The following is a 24,664-nucleotide window of genomic DNA, read 5'->3' as shown; positions in this document are numbered from 1 at the left end:
TTTCCAAACATTCCCATGGCACAACACAGGAAATGGTGACATTGGTGCTGGCACAGTGAGCTAAAGGAAACCGACTGTCATGAGTGGGCCTTGGCGAAGGACTGGTAGTGCAGTACCCTGGAACCCTCACTCTGTCTGAGCCACACTATCCCAGAGGGGTAGACTTTATGGTCTCACAAATGCCACATCTGCTTCTAGGATGTGGCCCTTCCAAGCACCTCTGGGAGTGTATGAACATTGATTTAAGGGACAGACCTGATGACCCAGACTCTCCTGTTGTGGGTTCAGTTTCCATCACACTTAGTCTTCTAAAATATTGGAGGTCAACAGCAATACTCGCACTAAGAGGGAATCTCCAGAGTGTGTGAGTGGCTAGGATAAATTCCTTAGTGACAGCTTTTTGCCAGATCTCCCAAATAGAGTCACCTGGAGCATTAACGTGACAGGCAAGTGCCACTTAGAGGCCACATGAGCTGGAAAAATCACTCTATACCCTCTTCCCAATCTCCTCATCTGTAACACGGGGTAATAACTTTTTGTCTACTCTCCTCACCAGAGAGTCAGGAAGCCTGAATGAGCCGATGGATGTGAATGCTCTTGTCAAACTATAAAGAGCAGTACATACCAAAAATGGATTCTTTTGATTTCTAATTAAAATATCTTGTTTTTATTTTAGTTCTAAAATCAAAACTAGTTCTGGTGTTGCCCCTGCCCCAGTCCCTGCCATGTGCCTGCCTTGGGATAAAATATGGAAAACAGGGCTGCCCTCTAGGTGTTGACAATGAATGGCGGAGACCTGGGTGGGAGCAAATTGTCCTCTTAGGGTCTGCTCCTGTGGAACAGCGGAGCTGGTATTCAAGCGTCATGGGGTGAGAGAGGCTGCGAGGACAATTATAGAAAGGAACATGCTGGAAGAAACGTATTTCTTCTAAATTCTAGTAACCCTATAGAAATTGAATTTCATCTAGAATCACCATGGAGAAATTATTGTTCCTTTTAAGGGTTCTTCCCCAGAAGGGTAGAAAGAACCCTGAACTCTGTGATGCTGGATTAGAGCTAGAGACCTCAGCATGAACTCAGGTTTATTTGGATATATCTATCTATCTATCTAGATCTAGATCCCCCAATCAATCTATTGATTGAACTCACTCTATCCATCTCTCTCTCTCTCTCTCTCTCTCTCTCCAGAGAAATAATCATAATAGAATTGTATACATACATATGATTCTTAGCTCTCTCCACCGGAATGACCCAAAGCTACTGACACTCCAGTAGCAATGAGCATATCCAGTGTCCAAATCTTGGTTTCTAAAGATCACTCTTCAGTAACAGGGAACTAGGGCTGTCGGAGAAATGGCTGATTTAGGGCAGGGGCAGGAAAAATTCACGATGAATTTGAAGCATATTGAAGTGTCAGTAACCAAAAATTGCTTTAAAAAATGGGGGCATGTCATAGGGACACAGGACACCAAAAGTCCCAAAGACAAAAGATGGAGCAAATTAAGCAACAAAGTAAATAGTATAGTATTGGATAACCTACAACGCAAAATACATATATTGCATCTACACTGATATTAATAAATAATGGAAGGAAGGAAGGAAGGAAAACGGAAGTTTTCTCTTATAAAGAATTCAAATGATATAGAGACTCTCCCCTCCTCAGGAGGTAGAGCTTAATCCCTTCACTGCCCTTGAGTGTGAACATGACCTTGTGACCTGTTTCCAAGGAATGGAATAGGGAGGATGCAGTGGAGAAATGCAGCAAGCACTATCTGGCCAGGTGATGAAGGCTGACATCCTAGTGATGTCCTGTGGACATCACATACCCCTGATCTGATGTGATGACAGGGGCGCTTCGATTCTTCCCCCAAAACCTTAATCCCAGTCAGATCATGAGAAAAACATTCGAAAACCACATATTGAAGGACATTTAACAGAATACCTGACCGGTACTCTTCAAAACTGTCAAGGTTATGCCAAACAAGGAAAGACTGGGAACCAGTCCCAAACCAGAGGAGACTAAGGAGATGTGACAACTAAACCCAGTATGGGATTCTGGATGAGATCCTGGAACACAAACAGGACATTAAGTGACAGGTGAAATCTGAATAAAGCTTAGTTAAGAACAAAGCACAACTTAACAAACAAAATCCTCCTTGCATGGACCCATGGCCCTCGTGCCCCATGGTGAGTTGCTGTCTCTGTGGCTTTCCAGTCTCGGCATCCTTTGATGGGAAGCAGCACCTGCGGAGCCTGCCTGTGGTGAACAGCATCGGGTATGTCCTCCGCTTCCTCGCCAAGCTGTGCCGAAGCCTCCTGTGTGATGACCTCTTCAGCCACCAGCCCTTCCCCAGGGGCTCCAGGGGCTCTGAAGAAGCCCAGGAGAAGAAGGAAGGCAGGATGGAGTCAGGTAGGCTTTGTCTGTCTGTCTTCCCTGTGCGCACAGGTGGTCCCAGATGTCCCTGCCCTCCTGGAAGCTCTGGTGAGCTCTCCTGCTGGAGGCTCCCAGGCTGCTTCTCTGCCTACCCCCTACCCTGGGAAAGATCAGGAATGGCCAGGACGAAGGCTGCCTAGACAGTCCCCATACAGGCTGTAGTGGGAAGAGATTATTCCAGCTACTGAGAGCTGATGTTAGAGCTTTCAGGCCTATGGTGCTAGAACTTAGACAATGAGACCACATCACAGATAATGAATGATTTTCTTCACTCTCCTCTAATTAAGACTCTTGGACACTTATCCATCATTGCTGAGTCACTGAAAGTCTACAACAGTGAGGAACAAAGGAATCCTGAAGAAACTAGGGCTAAGGAATAGATTATGTTGGTCTTACCTGAGGGCCACAGGGACCCACCCACCCACATCAATAGGCCATGAGTCAAATAGGTTTTTCAGTAAGAGTCAGTGTTTCTCTGTCATCACAGGATGGAAAGCGATCCAGGGGCTGACTGCCTTTTGTTGCAGAGTAGCTCAGCATAGGAAAGCTGCTGGGAAGGTTGGTAAGGGCACGTAGGGGCCACAACATTCTGCTCAAGGGGCTAGGAACCTCCACTTAGTGATCTTGAGTAATGGATTCGTAAAAAATTGAACATGAAAAAAATATATAATAATAATAATAAAAAAGTTGAACATGACTCTAGGCCCAGATTCCAGGTTCCCGAGGATGAGCAGAAATGTTGCCTTTTTTCTTTGTCTGGAAGCAGTATTGTTGATATATAAAGAACGCATAGCCAGTGAAACTGGAACCTAGGCATTATGTCATTCTACAAACATTTACTGAGCCCTCTTCTGGTCTAAGCATCATGTGAGATCTTGTGTTGTGATAAGACAAATGCATGAGCTTGGGAAAGTTTTAGGGGTATTGAGTGACTACTACAAATAATGCAAAATGAATACATTCGCACGTATGTGGTCACAGATAGGCTTCGAGCCTTCAACAAAAAGATGCTTATAATAAGAGTGGCTCTATCTTAAGCTTAAGAGGACAGCAGAGAAGAAAAAACCTAGATTCTTCGCATAGGTTTTTATTTTTAGATACTGTCAAGAAGGCTGTTTACAATTTTACATTAATCTCCCTGAGACCTGGGAAATGGGAAGAAATTTGGCCTCTACAAAGAACGCTACCTAATTAAATATGGTCTATGTGAGCAGATACTATATATATTTGTGCTTTATTGTTTTTGTTTGTTTGTATTTGATGTCTCTACATGTGCAAGCTTGGGAAAATCTTTTCTTCTCTCTGAGCCTTCATTTCCTAAATAGGGTGTTGGGGTTGCTCACGCATGGTACGCTTTCTGGTTCTGACAGTATGGCTCTGGCCTCTCCTGGAAGCCTTAGCTGACTCAGGAACATATCCTAAAGCTAATGTGTCTTTTAGTGAATCTTGCAGTGGGGAGAGCAGAATGATCTGATTTCACTGTGCAAACCACTGAAGCACTGTTACGTTGAACAAGCAATGACCCATAGGATATAATCATAAAGTCCCATAATTCATGTCTTCCATTCTTCTTTAAATGAATCCTGTGGGACCACTTTATTCTGTCCATGGATGAAATTTTGGACAAATCTTATGACTTCTCTTGCTCCTTTCAGGTAATGAAACATTCTCTACTCAATAATTAATATATCTAGGTCAGTGTAATAATCAAACTTCAAATTTCACTCAAAGTTAGAACTACTCCCCTTTCCCAGTTCAGACGTGCTTCAGGCCAGTTGGCTTCTCTCCACCTCACACCGAACTTTGTATTTTTGCCCCTTCTCATATCTAGCTAATAATGATTTTGAATCCTTCATGACCAGAGTAGGGGAAGGAAGAGAGGCAAGAGGTAGGAGAGTTTTTACTTGACTAATCCTGCTGTGAGTAGGAATCATGCTCCCTAGTTCTGGCAGGTGTTTAAAGCTGATTCTTCATCCTCTGGGCTCTTACACGGGTGCTTTGGTGATCCTACCATCTCTCACCTGCACTTTCCTTGACATGGACAAATCTAACTCTTCTCTGGCTGGTCACCTGGTCACTTACAATTCCTTCCATGGCCCCAAATCTGCAGGTAAATCTCTAGCTTCTTTCTGCAGAGGTCCCTTTGTGCCACCAGGCAGTCCCACAGAAAGAATCTGAGATGATCTAACTTTTTTAAGAGGCAGGGGGAGGGTGAGAAGGAGAGGGAAAGAGAATCCTCAGCAGGCCAGGGCAGAGCCCCACAGGGAGCTCAATCTCACAACCTTGAGATCATGACCTGGGCCAAAATCGGAGTCAGATGCAACCAGCTGAGCCACCCAGACGCCCCAAAGACTTTACTTTAGATCTCTCTTCTTTTTTCGTGTTCTAAAACAAACTTTTTATTTTTAAATTTTTATTTTTTTAAAGATTTTCTTTATCTGTGAGAGAGTGAACACAAGTGTGGGGAGGGGCAGAGGGAGAGAGACAAGTAGACTCCCCACTGAGTGGGGGCCTGACCTGAGTCTCGATCCCAGGATGCTTAGCCAACTGAACCACCTAGGCACCCCTAGATCTCTCTTCTGATGTCCTACATCTGGCCCCTGACAAACACTGCACATCCTTTGCCCAAACAAACTCTGGGCATGCAGGCTGAACCCTGCAGGCACCTCTCCTTTGTCCATCCGAGTAGCCACACTTTTAGATTTCCCATGGGAATCAAACAATAATCCCTTGCATATCTCGAGCTCCAGAGATAGATATCAAGCTATTCATATGGCCACTTTGGAACCCTTGGGAATATACTAGACTGTTCTCTCCATAATTCATCTTCTAGTCAGCCTGTTTCTCAACCTCTATATTTCTTTTGCAGGTTAGATGTAGGTAGTCACCTATAGGTATAAAACTGGCTTTCCACCATCTTTTTTTTTTTTTTTTTTGCAAGACCTGCACACTTCACTCTACCTTGGGGTGTCTGTTGTCTTGCAGCCTCAGCCCAAACTGAAACTAAAATGGTTTCGTTTTAACATCCTGTTCCAGGAACCCCCCTTCGGCTTTCCTTAAGTGATTATTGAGGAAACTCTTGCCTTGGTTTCTAGGATATTCTCTTCCCTCCCAAGCTCACCAGGCTGGAGAAAGTTCCCGTCTCTTTCCTGGAGCAGTGCAGCTGCCTCACTTCTTCCCTTGACTGAGACAGTTATTTCTACCTGAAGGCTGCTTTGCTTCCTAGTTGGCTTGGCTTCAGAAGCAATGACTCGAATTGTCTTCATGAGCCCTTCCCTAGCCCATGGCTGATTTGAAAACGTGAATTGCTCCAAATCCACCAACCTTGGGGAAATTGTTTCCATGCCATAGGTGTTGCAGAACCGAGCACAGTATGTCTCATGTGTCTGGGAACCAAACAGAAAGTGGAAGAAGCAGCTATGTCACCGTACGCTCTAAGTGGCCCCCTTGCCACAAGTCGTTTCCACCAGTCTGCTGTGGAGCCTAAAATGACACCAGTAGAGAGTTTGCCTTTAGATTAAGACATCGCCTTTTTAAGATTGCCTTGTCAAATTTCCCTTAAAGGGTAACACATTAAATTATTATTACTTCAGATGAAGAGTTAGCTTATCACCCACTATTGTGGCAAGAAGGGCACATGTAAGGGGAAAGGGATGGAGGCTCCATATCCCTCCACGTCATTCCTTTTTTTTTTTTTTTTTTTAAAGATTTTTTTTATTAATGATAGTCACAGAGAGAGAGAGAGAGAGAGAGAGGCAGAGACACAGGCAGAGGGAGAAGCAGGCTCCATGCACCGGGAGCCTGACGTGGGATTCGATCCCGGGTCTCCAGGATCGCGCCCTGGGCCAAAGGCAGGCTCCAAACCGCTGCGCCACCCAGGGATCCCCCTCCACGTCATTCCTAAACACGACTGCACAGTCTTGAGCTCGTTTGCACCAGGTTGCTCTCTGCCCCAGTGTTGTTCAGTCCAAGCTCTAATCTATCAGCCTTGGTGCCACACAGTTTCAGGGTTTGTCAACACTTATGAGAGCATTTCTAGAAGATGGTTAATCAGATGAGAAGAAAATGCAAAACCATGACATATAAGGAACTATCAAAGAAACAAGGTTGTTGTTGTTGTTGTTGTTGTTGTTGTTGTTGTTTTTAAAGATTTTATTTATTTATTTGAGAGGGGTAGGGAGAAGCAGCCAGAGGCTGAGCAGGGAGCCCACAGATGTGGGGCTCTACTCCGGGACCTTGGGACCATGACCTGAGCTGAATGAAGGCAAACGCTTAACCGACTGAGCCACCCAGGTGCCCCAGAAACAAGGTTTGTGGTCAAAAACTGGATGATTTGGGGGAAGACATGATTTCCTGATCCAGTATATGACAGCAGGTCATGTGGGATTGCTCTCTGTGGCTCTGCTGATAGATTTAATTCAACCTAAGGTCTCCCCACTCAGACTCTGGTCAGGAGCATCCTCATCACCTGAGAAAGGCAAAAGCTCAGAGGCCCTCCCACACTCATTAACAAGAGATCCCAGGTGTTTTGAAGACACATTATAGTTTGAGAAGTGTGGATTTAAGGGATGCTCTCCTTACCCTCCACTAAGGTAGAGAACTTGGCAGCTGCGGACCCAGGTGGAACACTTACAAGATATCTCCCTTGGGAGTCAGGTAGGTTGTATTCCTAAGGAACTTTGAAACACCAAAGCCAGGGACGCCTGGGTGGATCAGTGGTCGAGCATCTGCCTTGGGCTCAGGTCATGATCCTGGGGTCTCGGGATCGAGTCCCACATTGGGCTCCCCGCAAGGAGCCTCCTTCTCCCTCTGTCTCTCTCTCTCTCCCTGTGTCTCTCATGAATGAATAAATAAATAAAATATTTTTTAAAAAAGAAATGTCAAAGCCACAGAAGTAGAAGGGACGGCTTGAACGGTAGTGATCTCCCCATTACCAGTGACAAGTGCAGATGCCCACCTGTTGGAGCCATTAGGGGGAACGCTAATAACCCAGCGGAGAAGTAGGAGGAGATGTCACAGCTGGAGGTGACAGAGGCTAGCTCTGAGCAGCGGGTGCCCCCCGGGGGGCCCCCAAGAGATGAAAGTGAGGAAACCAAGACAGAGCGGCTCACATCGGAACAGAGAGAGGGCATCTCCCAAATCGCATTCTCAGACCTTTGATACCTAAACTTTCTCCTGTGATCTTTCTCCTGTGTCAGGGGAAGACCAGACTACCTGAATCCAGTCTGGACGGTAGAGTTCTTGGCTTGATTTCAGGAACTCTGATTATTTCCCTTTAATTCTCTTAACCGACAGCCCCACGTGGTGTGTTTTAGGAAGTAGAGCAGCTCTCTGGTGCTTTAGGAGAATGGAGGCAGAAACGTGGATCTGATAACATTCGTGGTTCTGTCAGAAGCCATGCGATGATCACAGGGAAATTTTACCTTAATCTTTGAATACTGAAAAGAAAAGGCCTCAATTATAAATAAATGTTAGCCAGTGTTTTCCAGACTTTATTGTGCTCAGGAACCACCTGGCATCTTGTTCCAGTGCAGATTCTAGCCTCGGGGGGCTGGCGTGGGGCCTGGGGGTCTGCATTTCTAACAGGTACACAAGTGGTATTGGTGCTGCTATGGGGCAGCGACCACATTTTGCATGATAAAGCGTGGGCTCATCTAGGGAAATGTATACTTCATTTCAGGTTTGCAGTAAAATAAGTCTGTTTGCATTAGGACAGTGCCTCCCCTGTACAAGTGTTGCCACTGAAGATGCTCCAATGCCCATGGAGAGGAGGAGGCAGGTGTGCAAGTCCAGGTGAGAAAGGACAGGTTTGCTGCACTGGTGAGATGATCTTCAAGAAAAGAAGACAGGCAAAGTCCTCAGTGTGGCCTGGCCACCTGCCGCAGCAGGATCCCTGCTGTCCTTCAAGCCACCCCAAATCCCGAGAAGATGGCCATCCATTCTCCCAGACCCTTGTTGACACATCCTCAGTGACACTTAATTTTGCCTTCTCTTGCAAGAATCTGGGTCCGGATCTCGTCTCCCTGCTGGATAGACTTGGGGGGCAGAGCCTGAGATGTAACAGGTCTGCAGCAAATGTTTATGACTTGAACTCTATGCAACACAACAGAACACGTCGTCCGCTCGCCAAGAGTGCGGGAGACCTCTGGAAACCACAAATGTGATAGCTGAACTCTTCTGCGAGATCTAATTTCACGATTGGTTTCCTGCCTTTGAAGCTCTAACGTGATGGGAACAAACTGTTTACTTTTTCTCAAGTAGCTTTTTCGATACACAGATGGTAGGGGTGGGAGATGAGGAAGGACATTTGTTCTTGAAGCTTGATGTTTTCTTCCTGGGCTTGGTGGTCTTTGAGCCAGGTTCCAGAAAACCATCGGCGTAACAGACATTCACAGTGTGTTCCATTACAGCTGAACCCATATACCCAGCCTCTGGAAATCAAATCTGCTTCCTTGTTGAACTACAGGTTCATCTAACATGATAGCACTACAGAGAATGACTACACAGGGAATACCTATCTTTCTGAAAGATTGTTGATTTCTACAAGGAAATAGAGCTTATCAAGTGTCCCATGAGTTATATTATGTGGAAACATCATTCAGTCAGTCAGCAAACATTGAGTGAGCTTTCCCATTTGGGATGCACTGAGGCCCGCAGAGTCAAGGCCACTGGTTCAGAGCCACACAGAAAGGTCGCCATGGGGAGGAAAGTGAGCCCAGGTCTTCTCTTCCCTGACCCTTTGCTTGCCTCCCAAGCCAGTTGTCAGTAGCGTCCTGTGACCCAACACTTGCCAGGTAGGGTGTACGTCCTGTTTCCCCGGCTCAGAAACTCAGAAGCCTGACTGCACAAAATGGATGTTCACAAGTGGCTTGTGGTGCACCTGTGTCAGTTCATCTCGTCACGATGTAAAAGAACAAAACAAACCCCAACCCCCCATTTAGCAAAATCCAGGCCAAAACTGTACTCCAAATACATTAATTCTCTTTTATCCTTCTGGGTTTCCTATCTTGGCTCCAAAGAGTGTTTCATTCATGCATCTGTGCTCAGGGTACATCCTGGCTGGATGACAGCCACAGGATAGGCCAAGCCCATCATTCCAGACACCAGGAGAGCTCACCTGTCTTTACAAAACCCACACAGAGTGGCCTACTCCACCAGACATTAGGCAGAGTTTGACCTGGTATTTTAAATAATATGTGGAACGATGGAGGCAAAAAAAAAAGGAAAAAAAAGAAGAAGAAGAAGAAGGAAGGTGTGTTATACCAGATTCCCTGCAGCTGCTTGTCTCTCACTGCAAGCCAGTGACTGGAATATCCCAGAGCTGTGCTTGCCCCATCACAGCCCGGCCCATGTGAACAAAATGAGCTGTGCTGTTCTCAAGCCAAGGGTTGGAAAGAGGGTCATGTGGGAGGAGAGCAAGGAGTATCAGTATCCAACTCAGGTGTTAAGAATCCTCTAGAAAGTGTTGATGGAAAGGTTCAAAGAGGAGTGTCCACAAGTCCTGCAGCAAATACAAAGGAATTCCTATATTTTCAGACAGATAGGTCCAGGGGGAGCCCCGCCGGAGCTACTACAGCATAAGATGCAGAGTGTTCACCAGGGTAGGATTTCTAATCTGAGTTCTGCCCCCAGGCATCAATATGAGTTCATTTAGGAAAATTTATTTATTGTGTTTTCGATTATGTCATTTATGAAATTATAATATCTGTACATATTTTATTTAATTTTATAAAAGATTTTATTTATTTATTCATGAGGGACACAGAGAGAGAAGCGGAAACATAGGCAGAGGGAGAAGCAGGCTCCCTGCAGGGAGCCCTATGGGGGACTCGATTCCAGGACCCCGGGATTACACCCTGGGCCGAAGGCAGATGTTCAACCACTGAGCCACCCAGGTGTTTCTCTGTACATATTTTAAAACACTGAGCTAGGGACACCTGGCTGGCTCATCAGTAGAGCACATGACTCTTGATCTCAGAGTTGTAAGTTTGAGCCTCTGGGTGTCGAGAGTACTTAAAAAAATAAAATCTGAAAAAAAAAAAATATTGAGCTAAAAGGGAAAAATATACCCTCGTGGAAAAGGCCTGAATTTTGTGGAGTTTAAAACTGATTTTTTCAATGTTCAGTAATTCATTGAACCTCTTTGCATTGCAAGGCTTATGTTCTCTTTTGAGTCCTGTAGATACTGAGGAAGCACAGACAAGTATTCAATAATTATTGTTAAATGCATGGATGTTCCAATTAAGCCATTATATACCACTCTAAGATAAATTTCATGAACTCTCTCCTATTCCTGGGTAGTTTCTGGGTCTTGTACATAAGCAGTAAGCCATTTGCTGAAAAAAATCCCATAAACTTTCTGGCAGAGAACCGAATAGGTACTCTTTGGCAGAAACTTCCTAGCTGCAACTGAATTAATCATTATGATTTCCAACCTGATATTTGGAGTCAAGAGAAATGAAACAAATACACTTTTCTCATCTGTATTAGTTAGCTGTACGACCAATTACCCCAAAACTTAGTGGCTTAAAATAACATTTATTATCTCAGTTTCTTGTGACTCAGGAGTTCAGGGGCCACTTAACTGGGTCTCCTGGCTCTGGGTCCCACACCAGGCTGTATCTCGAAGCTCAACTAGGAAAGGATCCACTTCCTAGCTTATTCGTGGGGTTGTTGGCAGGATTCAGCTGTTGGTTTCTTCCCATATATAGGCCTCTCCACAGAGCATCTCCCAACCTGGCAGCTTGCTTCACTAGCGTTAGGAATCCTGGAAGGTATCCTCAGCCTCCCTGAAAGTCAGGATGTCCCTTTAGAACCAGAACTTACAACCTGTCCTCTATCCTGGTGACTCCAACCTCTTCTTGTTTGAGGACCGCTTTTAATTTCCCGAAAGTTCTAAAAAGACCAAAAAGTCTGGGGGCTGTTGAGGAAACAGCATACCTGCGAAAGGTGGCCCCCTACCCTCGCCCTCCCCCACCTCTTAGGAGTTGGCCATAACAACGTGGGTGGAGGCCTGGCAAAGCTGCAAGACCTGAGGGGGGTGCTTATGGAACCTGCTCTCCTCTCCTCGTGAGACTGGAAGGGCATTCATTATCCCAGACGGCTGACTTTGGGCAGAACTGCCTTTGGGCGAAATTTTCACAGGCAAAAATCAAGCCATAGGCCTAGAACAAAGTCTTAGGCAAACCAGAAACACTGGGGAGGGCTGCAGAAGTTCAGGTGTCAGGCGTTAAAATTATGGCTGGTCTCTGTGCATCTCATTAGGGGAGAAAATATATAAATGTACTTAAATGGACCAGAGGGGAGTCATAAGGTTGATTCTGAGGCCTGAGTGATCTGAGCTTTGAGACGAGCTTAAAGGGAAAAATCTATACTGGCCAGAGACCAAGTTAATGGAAAATTTAATTGAAGCGAATGAAATGCCAAGCCCCATAGGTGGTGTGGCCTGGTGCCCTTTGAACCGGGAAGGCCGGGACAGGAGGCCGCAGAGGGACCTGAGGGAGAACGTGATGAGCTTATCTGAGCAAGGACGAGGGCGGGACTGAGCCCGGGAGAAGGAAAGTCTGCACACCTCCCCTAGAGCCTCAGTGAAAGGCAGTCCGGGGGCAGAGAGGAAATGTGCTGATTTGTGCCACCGAGAAGTCCTTAGAGGTCCCCTGGCTCCCGCAGCAGCAGCAGCAGCAGCAGCAGCAGCAGCGCTGAGTGCTGGGCCCCAGGGCGCTGAGAGCAGCCAGGGAGGCGGCCGGTGGCAGTGGCAGTCGCAGCCACCAAGGTAGGAAACAAAGGCCCAGCAGCTCCCCCAGGGCCCTGCTCTTGTTTCCGGGGCTCCTCACCCCCTGGCCCCCTTCCAGTCTCTGCTTCTCTCCTTGCCCGTCTTTCTCTGCATTCCATAGCTTACAGGCTACATGCACCCCTAGGTGGTCGCCCGGTCTCCCCCAGCAGGGCCCCGGGGGCCCCCTGGGCCACTTCCCCTTCTCATCTGGGTGTCAGAGCTGGGATCCCTGGAGCTGCCGGGCTGCTCCCCCGCGGAGCCCTCTGGACGCCGCTCCAGGGGGGTGACTTGCCTGCCAGCCTGGGCAGACCGGCTGGTCGTGGATCCCCAGCAAGGCCGCGGCCCCCCAGCCCGGGGGAGGGTGGCAGTGATGGTCACAGAAGGGGCTCGCTGTGCAGCTGCTCCTTCAATGGAGAAGTTATGACTGATGTGGGGAAGTAAGGTGGGGAGTGGAGGGCGAGTGTGTGTGTGTGTGTGTGTGTGTGTGTGTGTGTGCATGCGTGAGACGGGGTGGGGAGAACTGTTTGTACTGAAAAACAATAGTTTCTAAGACTCTGGAATTTGGGAGTTATTATTGCATGAATAGGTATTATTTGAGAATAATTTTGCAGATGGTGGTATTGTGGCTTTTTCAGGGCTTCATTTGCTTAAAGAATCCAAGTAAAGGGCCAGCTTCACTGTTTTGGATTAAACAAGAGGCCAAGTTCACATACTATGAGCAGCTAGGCCTTGGGTCCTAAATGACAAGGGGTCACCAGCAGCCTGAGCTAGAACCCTGCCAGCGGCGTCTGTACTTTCACACATGTGGGTCCCTTTTGCCTCCCTCTGCCCCTCTTGCTGCTCCGGGACTTTCTCTCTCTCTCTGGCTCCTGGCTTTCTCCTTCCTGTCCTTCTGTCTCTTCCTGCTTCCCTTTGGACCTTCTCAACATTCCAGGTGCTCTTGCCCGACCTGTCCAGAACTGCAGCAGGAACGGGTCGCATGGGGCGGGCGACCCAGAAGCCTCTGCAGAGGTGAGGGAGGAGGGGGGGGTGCCCACACATGCCTGGCCCCCGAGTTTGTTCCCAAACAGGGAGGCTTGGACACAGGTCAAAATCAGAAGCAAATGGGTACACCTTGAGGCTCGAGTGGGTTTGAACTCTTCTAGAGTGTTCTTTGGCTCTGCTCATGGGCTGGATTTATATGCAGTGGCAGGGGTGTGTGGGGGGGGGATGTAGTTCACAGATCAGCAATTCTGAAAAAGGAACACCAGGCCCTCCTGACGGTTCCTAAGACATTAAACCCTGAAAATGTAGCCGCCTTCTTTGGTTGGCACCATTGGGGTGTTTGCCTTTCTATTGAAGCCTCCTCCTGTGATCGTACAAGAGCAGATTATTCCCTTTTCTGGAGGGAAGATTTAATGATTTTACAAGCGGCATCCTTTGCCTCTTGGGTAGAGGCAGGGAGATTTTGGGGAAAGTGCACGAGACCCCCTCTCCCTGACCCCGCTTTGCTGAGCTGATGTTCTCCATGGAGATCAAACGGCCCTAAACGGAGACAGGGTTGGATCCTCTTGTTTAATACGAGGTTCCGGGGTGATAAGCTCAACATCAGATGAGAAGCGATTCTCTTAAAAATTGGGGAGAAGGGCAGCCCGGGTGGCTCAGCGGTTTGGCACCTGCCTTCAGGCCAGGGCCTGATCTTGGAAACCCGGGACTGAGTCCCACATCAGGCTTCCTGCGTGGAGCCTGCTTTTCCTCTGCCTGTGTCTCTGCCTCTCTCTCTGTGTGTGTGTGTGTGTCATGAATAAATGAATAAAATCTTTTTAAATAAATAAATAAATAAATAAATAAATAAATAAATAAATAAATAAATATCAGGGAGAAGAGGGCAGAGAACGTCTTAACCTGCCAGCCCCGTGGCTTGCCACGGGTGTGTGCGCAGGAGTTGGAGGTGCAGAGGTGCAGAGGGCACGCGTGTGCCACAGTCCCAGGACTGCTGACCCCAAAGCCACAAAACCCACTGAGAAGCGTAATTCCCTCCTCAGGTACTGATTTGGTCTTTCTTCTTTTGTTTTTGTTTTTGTTTTTGTTTTGTTTTGTTTTTTGGTCCTTCTTCTTATGGACTCGAAATAGTGGTTTCAGGCAACCAACAATCCACGGGTCATGCTGTGAAATTCTTAGTTCCTAGAAGCTCTGCATACCCATAATTTCTCTCCCTGGATGTTGACAACTTCATAGTTTTGAATAGTACAAAAGCGAGGTATCCAGCAGTCATCTTTTTGACTAAAGCAAGAGGAATTGGGGTTAGATGCAAGGAACTTTTGGGCAGTGAGATTTGCAGTACAATGGCCTAATTGTGAGGGAGACTGTAAAGTCTCTTGCAGGAAGCTTTCAAAGAAGAGGCTCATTTATTTTCCTTAGTTACCACCCACCTGAAAAGAGGGCTTGGTACCAATTCGGTGCATTCCAGGGGTCAATGCACCGCCTTCACAATCTTTGCTACTTCCACGTAACAATTGCAAAAAGTGTTTACTCAAGATATTCCTTTAAAGAGATCCATTTCTTTTTTAACTTTTTAGCTGTTCATCGCTTTAAGCAATGATACCGGATCAGGGAAATCATAGTTTGATGGACTAGTTGTATTTTATTGCTGGACACTAAAATACATGCCTACAAAAAAAACAGCGTTCACCTGTTGCCATGTCTTCCAAAAAGATAACGTGTTCAAGTCCTAATTTTCAATGCCTGTGACTAGGACTTTTCTTTAGAAATAGGGTCTTTTGGGGCACATGGGGGGCTCCGCTGGTTAAGCATCTGACTCTTGGTTTCGGCTCAGGTCGTGATCTCAGGGTCATGAGTTCGAGCTCCATGTCGAGCTCCACGCTTGGCATGGAGCCTGTTTAAGATTTTCTCTCTCCCTTTCCCTCTGCCCCTGCCACACCTGCTGGTACTCTCTCTCTCTAAATAAAAAAAAAGAAATAGGGTCTTTGCAGATGTAATCCAGATGAGGTCATACTAGATCATGGGCCCTCATCCAGTGACTGATGCCTTTCTAAGACATTTGGACACAGACACAGAGGTGCAGGAAAGATGCCGTGTGGGCTTAGAGGTAGATTGGAAGGATATTTCTACAGTGAAGGATTGTTGGCCACCACCAGCAACTAGGTAGAGGCAAGGAAGGAAACTACCCTTGAGCTTTAAGAAAGGACATGGCCCTGGGTGCCTGGGTGACTCAGTTGGTTAAGCGTCCAACTCTTAGTTTAGGCTCAGGTTGTGGTCTCAGGGTCATGAGATCGAGCCCCACATTGGGCTCCACACTCAGCATGGAGTCTACTTGAGTTTCCCCTCTCCCTCTGCTCCTCCTTCTGCTCTCTCTCTCTCGAATAAATAATAAATAAATCTAAAAAAAAAAAAAAAAAAAAAAAAAGAACATGGCCCTGGCCCTGCCAACACCTTGATTTCATATTTCTAGCTTCCAGAACTATAAAAGAATACATTTCTGCTATCTTAGGCCACTAAGTTTATGGTACTTTCTGTAGCCTTGGGAAACGAATACACCAAAGTCCCACCCAAAATCGTCCCCTGTCCCACCAGTGGGAGGCATCTACCACTTGGGGGAAATGCTGGGCTAGCTGCTCTGCGCAGGCCCTCTTCCGTCCTGTGGGTGAATGATGATGGCCTTCATTGTGTCAGTCATTTTCATACTTTGGTATGATGTGAGTGTCAGCACCCCCATTTATAAGGGTGAGGAAAAGGCTGTTTAAACCACATTTGAGCAGATGTGTCTCATCAATTCTGAGCGGCACCCCAGTGCGTGCACCTGAATGTGCTGTTCACTCCAAGGCTTCCTGGGGGTTACAGGCTCTGCGGAGCCGTGGTGGGTGGTGGGGGTGGGTGGAGGGCTTATGGGTCTGTCTCCGCGGTGGTTCATCCACTGTGTCTGGAGTAACTGGTGTATCCTTTGCTGGGTACAGGGCTCTTGCCTGATGGTGTCTCAAGTTGGTTTTATTTTTTGATGAATTCATTTGGATCATAGCCCAGAAGCTGACTTTTATTACCTTTGATCTCACCCATGGTCGTCAGCAGTTTTTAAAGCAAGAAAGTCCATGTTCCCTTGCTCCCCATTTCTGCACATCATCATAGGAGAGCAATCTTCCACCTGCATCTGTATTTCCCAGCTATCGTGCAGGCTGGGGAATTATCTGCATTCTCTACCTTACTGCTCTCAGAACTAGGAAGACATATTTAATTTGGCTTTAAAATATTTAATACACGGAATAAATGTTTTCATTACATCTTTATCACTATTTATCATGCATCGACATGAAGAATTTATATTTAGTCCTTTATAACCTGAATTGTGATGCATATTCTGTGTACACTGCTCGCAGTGGCCCAAATGCCTACTCAATAACTATCGTGTGCACGCACCATCTATGCCAGATACCATACGTTGCCTCCTCACACGTACCAAGGCACTTGCCACCAGAGACACAAGAAGGATCGGTGTCTCAGATATCGAGAGCATTCCATCAGGGAGCATAATGACAGCCTTACTGCTTACGGCCTAGAATGGTGCTAGCCTAGTAGGTGCTCAGTAAGTGTATAGTTTTCCTCCTCCTCCCTCCATTTAGGAGGCAGCCTGATATATAGGCTCCATAGCCTGGTCCGCTTTGGAGTCTTCCCACTGATGTCTTCTGATTCAGATGGAAAAGATGCAATAGATGTCATCCAGGTGAAGAGGCAAGGAAGGATACTGACGAATGTTGAGCCTTAAGAAAGAACATGGCCCTGGGGCACCCTAGGAGGTGCAGTCAGGAAGCGTCTGACTCTTGGTTTCGGCTCAGGTGGGAGGTGAAGGTGTAGACATCCAGGTTCCTGAAGACACCCTGCAGCACTCCACTGGCCACAGAACACAAAGCACAGAGCATGCACACACTTAGGCCACGCAGCTTACTCGTGTCGCAGCGGCCAAAGCAGCGTTTGTCGGACTTGCCCATATAACACTCGAGGACGTGTTCACACCTAGCACCAGGCTTCTGCAATGAATTTTTTAAACAGCGTTAGTGAGATGTAACTCACGTATCGTACAAGAGTGCGACAACACGGTGGTTTTTAGTGTATTCACAGAAGTGTGCAGCCACAACGGTAGAAGACTTTCAACACCTCAAAAAGCACATATCCTTTAGCTCGCACCCCTTATCCCCCCGCCCCCATGCCCTCAGCAACCACTAATCTACCTTTTCTCATTTATAGATGTATAGATTTGCCTATCCTGGACATTTCGTGTAAGTGGAATCACTTCATATGTGACCTTTTGTGTGACTGGCTTCTTTCACTTAGCACAATATTTCAAGGTCCATTCACACTGTAGCAGTATCATCAGTATTTGTTTCCTTTTATGCCTGAATAATATTCCATTGTGTGGATAGGGCTCATTTTGTGAATCCATTCATCAGCTGTTAGTCTTCTGGCTTATTTCCACCTTTGGGCTATTAAGAATAGTGCTTCTGTATATATTCATGTACCAATGGTTGTGTGGACATATGTTTTCATTTCTCTTGAGTGAATTCCACCTCAGAGTGGAATTGCTGGGCCGTAGAGTGACTCTTGTTTGAACCAGTTGAGGAAGAGCCAGACTGTTTTCCAAAGAGGCTGAACCATTTTACAATTCACATCAGCAGTGTATGAGGGTTCCAGTTTTTTTTTTACAGCATCATCGACATTTGTTATTATCTGACTTTTTATTATAACCATCCTTGTGAGTGTGAAGCTACGCTTCTTTGTGGTTTTGATTTGCATTTCCCAATGACTAATGATGGGGAACATGTTTTCGTGTCTTTATTGGCCATTTGTATATCTTCTTTGGAGAAAGGTCTAGTCAAGTCCTTTGCCCATCTTTAAATTAGGTTGTCTTTTTCTTATTGGGTTACTCTGGAAACAAGTCCCTCAGGAAATATATGATTTGCAAGTATTTTCTCCAATTCCATGGGTAATCTTTTCACTTTCTTGGTGCTTTCAATGCAAAGACGTTTTAAATTTTGTTAAAGTCCAGTTTACCTATTTTTTCTTGTGTTGCTCATGCTTTTGGTGCCAAATGTAAGACTGCCAAATGTAGAATTTGCCAAATTCTAGGTCATAAAGATTTATTCTTATGTCTCCTTCTAAGAGTTTTATACCTTTTTGTTCTCATGCTTAGGTCTTTGGCCCGTAGTGAGTGAATTTTTGTGTATGGTATGAAGTCAGGGTCCAATGACATCGTTTTGCATGTGGATATCCAGTTGTTCCAACATCAGTTGTTGAAAGGATTTTTCTTTCTCCATTAAATGATTTTGGCACCCTTGTGGAGAATCAGCTGAACGTAGACCCATCAGTTTATTTCTGAACTCTCGATTCTATTCCATTGATCTCCTGCCTATTCTTATTCCAGTATCACACTGTCTTTATTATCATTGCTTTGTAGTTCGCTCTGGAATTGGGAAGTGTGAAGGCTATATTTTGTTCTTTTTGCATGATTGTTTTGATTAATCTTGGTCCCTCGAAAATCATGTGAGTTTTAGAATCAGCTTGTCAATTTCTATGAAGAAGTCAGCTGAGATACTGACAAGAATCACATTGACTCTGTGGATCAATTTAGGGTGTATTGCCGTCCTAACAATATGTAATCCTCGGATTCATGAATTCATGATTTTTCCCCATTTATTTAGATCTTCTTTACTTATTTTTTTAAAGGTTTCATTTATTTATTTGAGAGAGAAAGAGAGAACAAGCAGGGGGAGCAGCAGGCAGATGGAGAAGGAGAAGCAGGCTCCCCACTGAGCAGAGAGTCCGACATAGGGCTTGATCCCAGGAACCCGGGATCAAGACTGAGCCAAAGGCAGCGGCTTGACCAACTGAATCACCCAGGTGCCCCTAGATTTTCTTTACTTTATTTTAACAGTGTTTTGTAGTTTTCAGTTTTACACTTCTTTTGTTAAATCTATTCCTCCATATTTTATTCTGTTTAATGCTATTATAAGTGAAGTTGTTTTTCTTAACTTCATTTTCAGACTGTTTAATCTGAAACACAGCTGCTAATATTTGCATATTGATCTTGCATCCTGCAACCTTGCTAAACTTGTTTATTAGTTCCAATAATGTTTTTAATGGATTCTTTAGATTTTCTATATATAAGAGATAGTTTTCTTTCTTCCTCCCCATCTAGAAGCCCTTGCTTTCTTTTTCTTACCTAATTGCCCTGACTGGAACTTCCAGCAAAATATTGCATAGATACAGTGAGAATAAGCATCCTTGTCTTTTTCTTGATCTTAGGAGGAGAAGCATCCAGTCTTTTCACCATTTACTGTGGTGTTAGCTGTAGGTTTTTTGTAGATGCCCTTTCCCAGTTGAGGAAGTTCCCTTCTATTCCTAGTGTGTTGAGTGTTTTTATCAGGAAAAGACATTGAATTTTGTCATACTATTGGGATGATTGTGCTCTTTTTTTAAAAATTCTATCTAGATGGCATATTACATTAATTGATTTTTGACTGTTAAACCAACCTTGCCTTCCTGGGATAAATCCTACTTGGTCATGGTGTATAAGTCATGTTATATGTAACTGGATTTGATCTGCTAGGATTTTGTTGAGGATATTTGCATCCATATTCATAAGAAATATTAATCTGTAGTTTTCTATTCTTGAGATGTCTTTTTCTGGTTTTGGTGTCAGGGTAATAATAATAATGGCCTCATAGAATAAGTTGGGAAGTATCCCTTTCTTATCAGTTTGGTTGGTTGCCATAACAGAATACCATAGTCTAGGGGACATAACCAACAGAATTTATTTTCTCACAGTTCTGGAGGCCAGAAGTGTAAGATCAAGATCTTATCAGGGTTGGTTTCTGTTGAAAGCTCTCTTTTCTTCATGATTTGTGGACAGCCACTGTCTTGCTATGTCCCTTCCTGGCCTCTTCTCTGTGCATCTGTGTTGCTGGGGGACAAGGAGAGAGGGAGAAAGAGAGAGAAAGCACATGTACGTGAGCCAGCATGTGCATGCCCTGTCTTATGTCTCTTCATCTTCTTGTGAGTACTATCTGCCTAACTGGTTCTCTAAGATTAAGTTCCTAACCTTAAGACCTCACTTAATCTTTATTATCTCCTTATATGTAGTCTCTTTGGGAGTTAAGGCTTCAAAATATGAATTCTGGAAGGTACACATCAGTCCATAACATTCCTCTTCTATTTTTTGGAAGAGTTTGTAAAGAATTGGTTTTAGTTTTTCTTTAAATGCTTGATAGAATCCACTCATGGAACCGTCTGGGCCTGGGGTTACTTTGTGAATAGTTTTTGATTATTAATTCATGCTTTTTACATGTTACAGGTTTGCTTAGATTGTCTATTTTTTTCAGTCAGTTTTGGTAATTTGTCCATTTCTTCTAAGTTACCTGATTTATTGGCATATGGTAGTCCATAGTACCCTTTAATGATCCATCTTGTTCCTATAAGATTTGTAATAATGTCATCTCTTTCATTTCTGATGCTAGTCATCTGACTTTTTTCTTTTTTCCTTTGGTCAATCTAGCTAAAGTTTATCAAATTTGTTGATTTTTTTTTCCAAAGGGCCAGCTTTGGCTGCATTGATTTTCCCCATTGTTTTTCTAGTCTTTACTTAATTTCTGCTTCAATCTTTATTTCCTTCCTTCTGCTTGCTTCAGGTATAGTTTGTTCTCCCCCCCCCCCCCCCCAGTATCTTATTGTGAAAGTTTAGGTTATCAATTTGAGATCTTTCTTCTTTTTAAATGTAAGTATTTACAGCTATAAATTTTGCTCTAAGCCCTACTTTAGTGTCATCCTGTATGCAATGGCTTTTATTTCCAGGCAAGTTCCATATCTATCCCCATCTATGAGAATAATTGCTAGCTCCTTGATTAAAATCAAATCTTAATCTTTCAATATCTGCATTATGAGAGGAATCCATGCATGAAGAAGACATCTGGATCTTGTTTTTCCTCATTGCCAACCTTGAAGGATCTATTTGTTTTTGTTACTCTAGCACATTTTCTTTGTGGGTGTCAAGATCCGTTTTGATCATATGTGGTATAGGGACGATTATTGATGAGACTAGGCATATATGATCTTGTCTGGGATGGGAGGGAATTTGTAGAATATTTTTCTTTCTCTTTCTATCCCCATAATGCCCTTGAACTTTGTCCTTAGAAATAAAACAAAACACCCCACACTTTTTGACCATAGGTAGAATTCACAGACAGAGTTCAACAAACTGAGATTGAGCCTTAAAAGTGTAGAAAGTCATGATTTACTTGGACAAAGGGGAGCTGATGATGAGGTTGGCTGACTCTTCAGGTCCTTTACTCCTCTTGCTCTTTTGATTGGCTCTTTACCTCTTACCTGCAGGTGAAAGGGAAGACCATGGGGCTTACCAGATCAGCATTTGTGTCTCCAATTTGTTAGCTTTGGAGGAAGGACAGTACCCTCATGTGTTCTGGGACTAAAAGTGTGGGGAGGAAGCACCATTGCCCCTGTATCTCCACCCAGGTCAAATTGTTTCTTTAACTCAGGGACATTGTGACTCCTGCTTGATCTCTCTAAAGCCTCCCGGGCCAGGTGAGGAGGGCAGTGTTAGTGGGCAAAGAGAAAAGAGAGCAGAGACAAGCTGGGAGAGACTGCTGGAAGAGCAAGACCATGCAAGGAGAAAGACCGTTGAATTTTACTTTCAAGTCATCAATAGCCAAAATCATCACTTTCCTCTGAACACAGGGAGGCACATCTCCCATCCCTACTATAATGTGCTTTGTTGGTAAGGCAAGGGTCTCGGTCTGTTGAGAGGTGAACTATTTGGGATTGTGATGTGGGGTCCATTCTACTTCATCTCTCATCTCGGCAGATGGTGACAGCTGTGCTGGGGGGAAACATTTGCCAAAACTGTCAAGCAGCTTGTTGACTTGCTTTCTGATCTCTGCTTCTCTGTCCTGCCTTCTCACTTAGCAAAAACAGTCACCACTGAGGACTGCCTGGCGAACCCTGTAGGCATGAACCGCTACAGTGTGGACCCATCCGCCTCTGCCTTTAGCCACAGGGGCTCCTTGCCCACCTCCTCCTCGCTGTACTGCAAGAGGCAGAACTCTGGAGATGGCCATCTTGGGGGAGGCCTGGTCACCACTGCCGGTGGTCCCCGCTCCAGCCCCATGTCCTCTGGAGGCCTCTTGGCACCTGGGCTGAGGCCCCCAGGCTCCAGCCCCAAGAGAAACGGGACCTCTCTTGAAGGAAACAGATGTGGTAATGTAATGCATGCTCTGACTTCCCCACGATTGAACCTCCTCGGCCCTTGCCCTGGGATCACTGCATGTAGGGGGACAGGGGCGGGGGGCAGTGGAGGGGGGAACCGTGCTGTCTGAACATGAGAACACTGGGAAATCAGAAGCCCTTTCATGGATGTCTGTTGTTTTTAAAGGCAGCTAATTTCAACCTTTGAACACAGTAAAGAAAATGGTAAATTAGAGTAGGCTAGGCTGTAGGCATAAGTAGACTCCAAAACGTACAGTGGCTCAAATGCACCAGAAATTTATTTTTTTGTTCAAGAGTCCAAGGTGGGTGCTCTCAGTTGGCAGATGCATCCCAATTTGTGAGCTCAGCTTTGTCCATTGAGTGGCTCTGCTATTCCCTGTGGCCTCCATGCCCCCCAACACTTAGCGGGTAGAAAAAAGAAAGAGTAAGCAGGGAAGGCACACGCTCTTCCCTAGAGCCTGGAAATGATGCCCACGACTTCCACTCACATTTCATTGGCAAGAAGTGGCCATCTTGCCACACCTCACTCTAAGAGAATCTGGAAGATGTAGATCAAATTCTGTGCCAGGAGAAAGAAGAACCAGATACCAGTTAAAGCATCTTCTCTTCCATAGTGGGTGACATTTGCAGGATACAAATACCGGAGTTAAACATTTCCATAGTGCTGGTTGTAATACCACCTCTGGCTCACCCATTAAAGGTACCTTGTCGGGACGCAATGCATGGAAGTGCTCTCATTCCAGGGATAGCTTGGCATCCGTTGTGAATTATGGGTTTTTTAAAATTATTTTCAAGTTTCAGTATTGCATTAATGAACAAAGGCGGTAGAACATAGTGGATAATCACATGGACGGTGGAGCCAGATGCACGGGACTGGAATCCTGGACCCACCACTTCCTGACTGTATGACCTTTTGGAAGTCTGGACTACTCTGTGCCTCAGTTTCCTCACCTGTAAAATTGGAATGATAATAATAGCATCTATCTCATAGGTTTGTTGGAAGGAGTAAATAAGCTTATATATCTATTTAGTGCAAGACCTAGGAAGACCTAGGACATGGTAAGAGCTCACTAAACATTATTAGTCACGGATCATGTGAGCACACCTCTCAACAGATCACAGCCCAGTAGCTCTGTACCTGAAAACTGCTGAAGAGAGGAGGCCCCAGGCCGAGGAGTCAGGGAATCTTCGTCTTGCCCCTCTGGAGCCTCTGAGTGGGTTGGCTGTCTTCTCTGGCAAGGCACATTTTTGTTCTGAGCCTTGGATCTCTCTCCCAGTAGGCCTGAGAAGCCACAGTGATGAGCTATTTTGTTTGATCCAACATCGTCCATATGCTCCCCTCAAAGACCTCCCCGGTCCCACACATGCCTCTCCTGGTTGAGGATAGAAAGGTGGGCAGGAAGCCCTGGAGGGGAAGGCAGTTCTGAGGAGCAGAGCACAGGATCCCTCAGCCACAGGGGCTCTTGCCCAGTGTAGTGGCACCCCACAGACTACTTCCCAACATGGTCACATAGAGCCATTGGCCAGGAGGAAGATTTGAGTGGACAAAACACATTTTCCAAAGAAGAGAGACACTGTTCCACCTGATTTTTAAGAACAAGAAAAGAGAACAAGATGTGGCATAAATCAACATCTTAAAGTAAATGAGGGGGCCCCAGTTATTTCCTAGGCTTATCCCCCAAGTTTGTGTAACGTCTGGTAGAGTCTGGTCAGTAAGCGTTCGTGTGTCTCTGTGCTCCTATCATGATGCCAGTGCCCTCGTGTTGTCCCTGCTTGTCAAAACCCTCAGTTTGGTGTCCCTCTGGCCTTCATATGTCTCTTCCTCTCAACCCCTTCTCCTCAACCCAGTTCCCATTTTCTTGGAACAATTGAATTGACTGATTGAATTGACTCATAATCCCATGAGTGGTAACACTTTTTAAAGAGATATTTACTGTCTCTTCCATTCAAGTTGGTGGGGTATCTGGCCCTAGGTCTTAACTATAGGATTCAAGCAGTAAGAAGAAGACGTGATTTGGATGAAGAGAACTTCTATCCTTAGCTGAAGAATTGTATGCTCCATCCCAGTCTATCTGGTGGCCCTAGATGAGGGGAATCTGGGACCCCTCAAAGGGATCTCAAGGTAGCTTCCCTTCCCCAGCCCCTTGTTGTCTCTTCCAAGAGGAGCCCTGGGAGGTCCTCTCATCCCAGCCTTA

General features: G+C 45.4%; 1 protein-coding gene across 6 annotated transcripts in view; it reads left to right on the top strand.

The window, feature by feature from the left end:
• SCML4 (Scm polycomb group protein like 4) overlaps window positions 1-24,664 on the top strand; it is a 114,754-nt gene that overhangs the window by 68,353 nt on the left and 21,737 nt on the right. For 5 of the 6 annotated variants that reach the window (XR_004804284.2, XR_004804286.2, XM_049092442.1 and 2 more), the window contains 2 exons: window positions 2,216-2,410; window positions 22,170-22,460. Coding sequence is in view for 4 of the 6 variants with exons in the window: in XM_049092442.1 (XP_048948399.1) it covers window positions 2,216-2,410; window positions 22,170-22,460 (486 nt within the window). In the remaining 2 variants the exon portion in view is untranslated. Of the gene's footprint in view, window positions 1-2,215; window positions 2,411-11,872; window positions 12,207-22,169; window positions 22,461-24,664 lie in introns of those variants that run through there. The other variant, XM_049092445.1, reaches the window with a different exon arrangement.

The sequence above is a fragment of the Canis lupus genome, chromosome 12, assembly GCF_003254725.2.
Source record: "Canis lupus dingo isolate Sandy chromosome 12, ASM325472v2, whole genome shotgun sequence".
NCBI lineage: Eukaryota > Metazoa > Chordata > Mammalia > Carnivora > Canidae > Canis > Canis lupus.
This window is presented reverse-complemented; position numbering and strand designations above follow the sequence as displayed.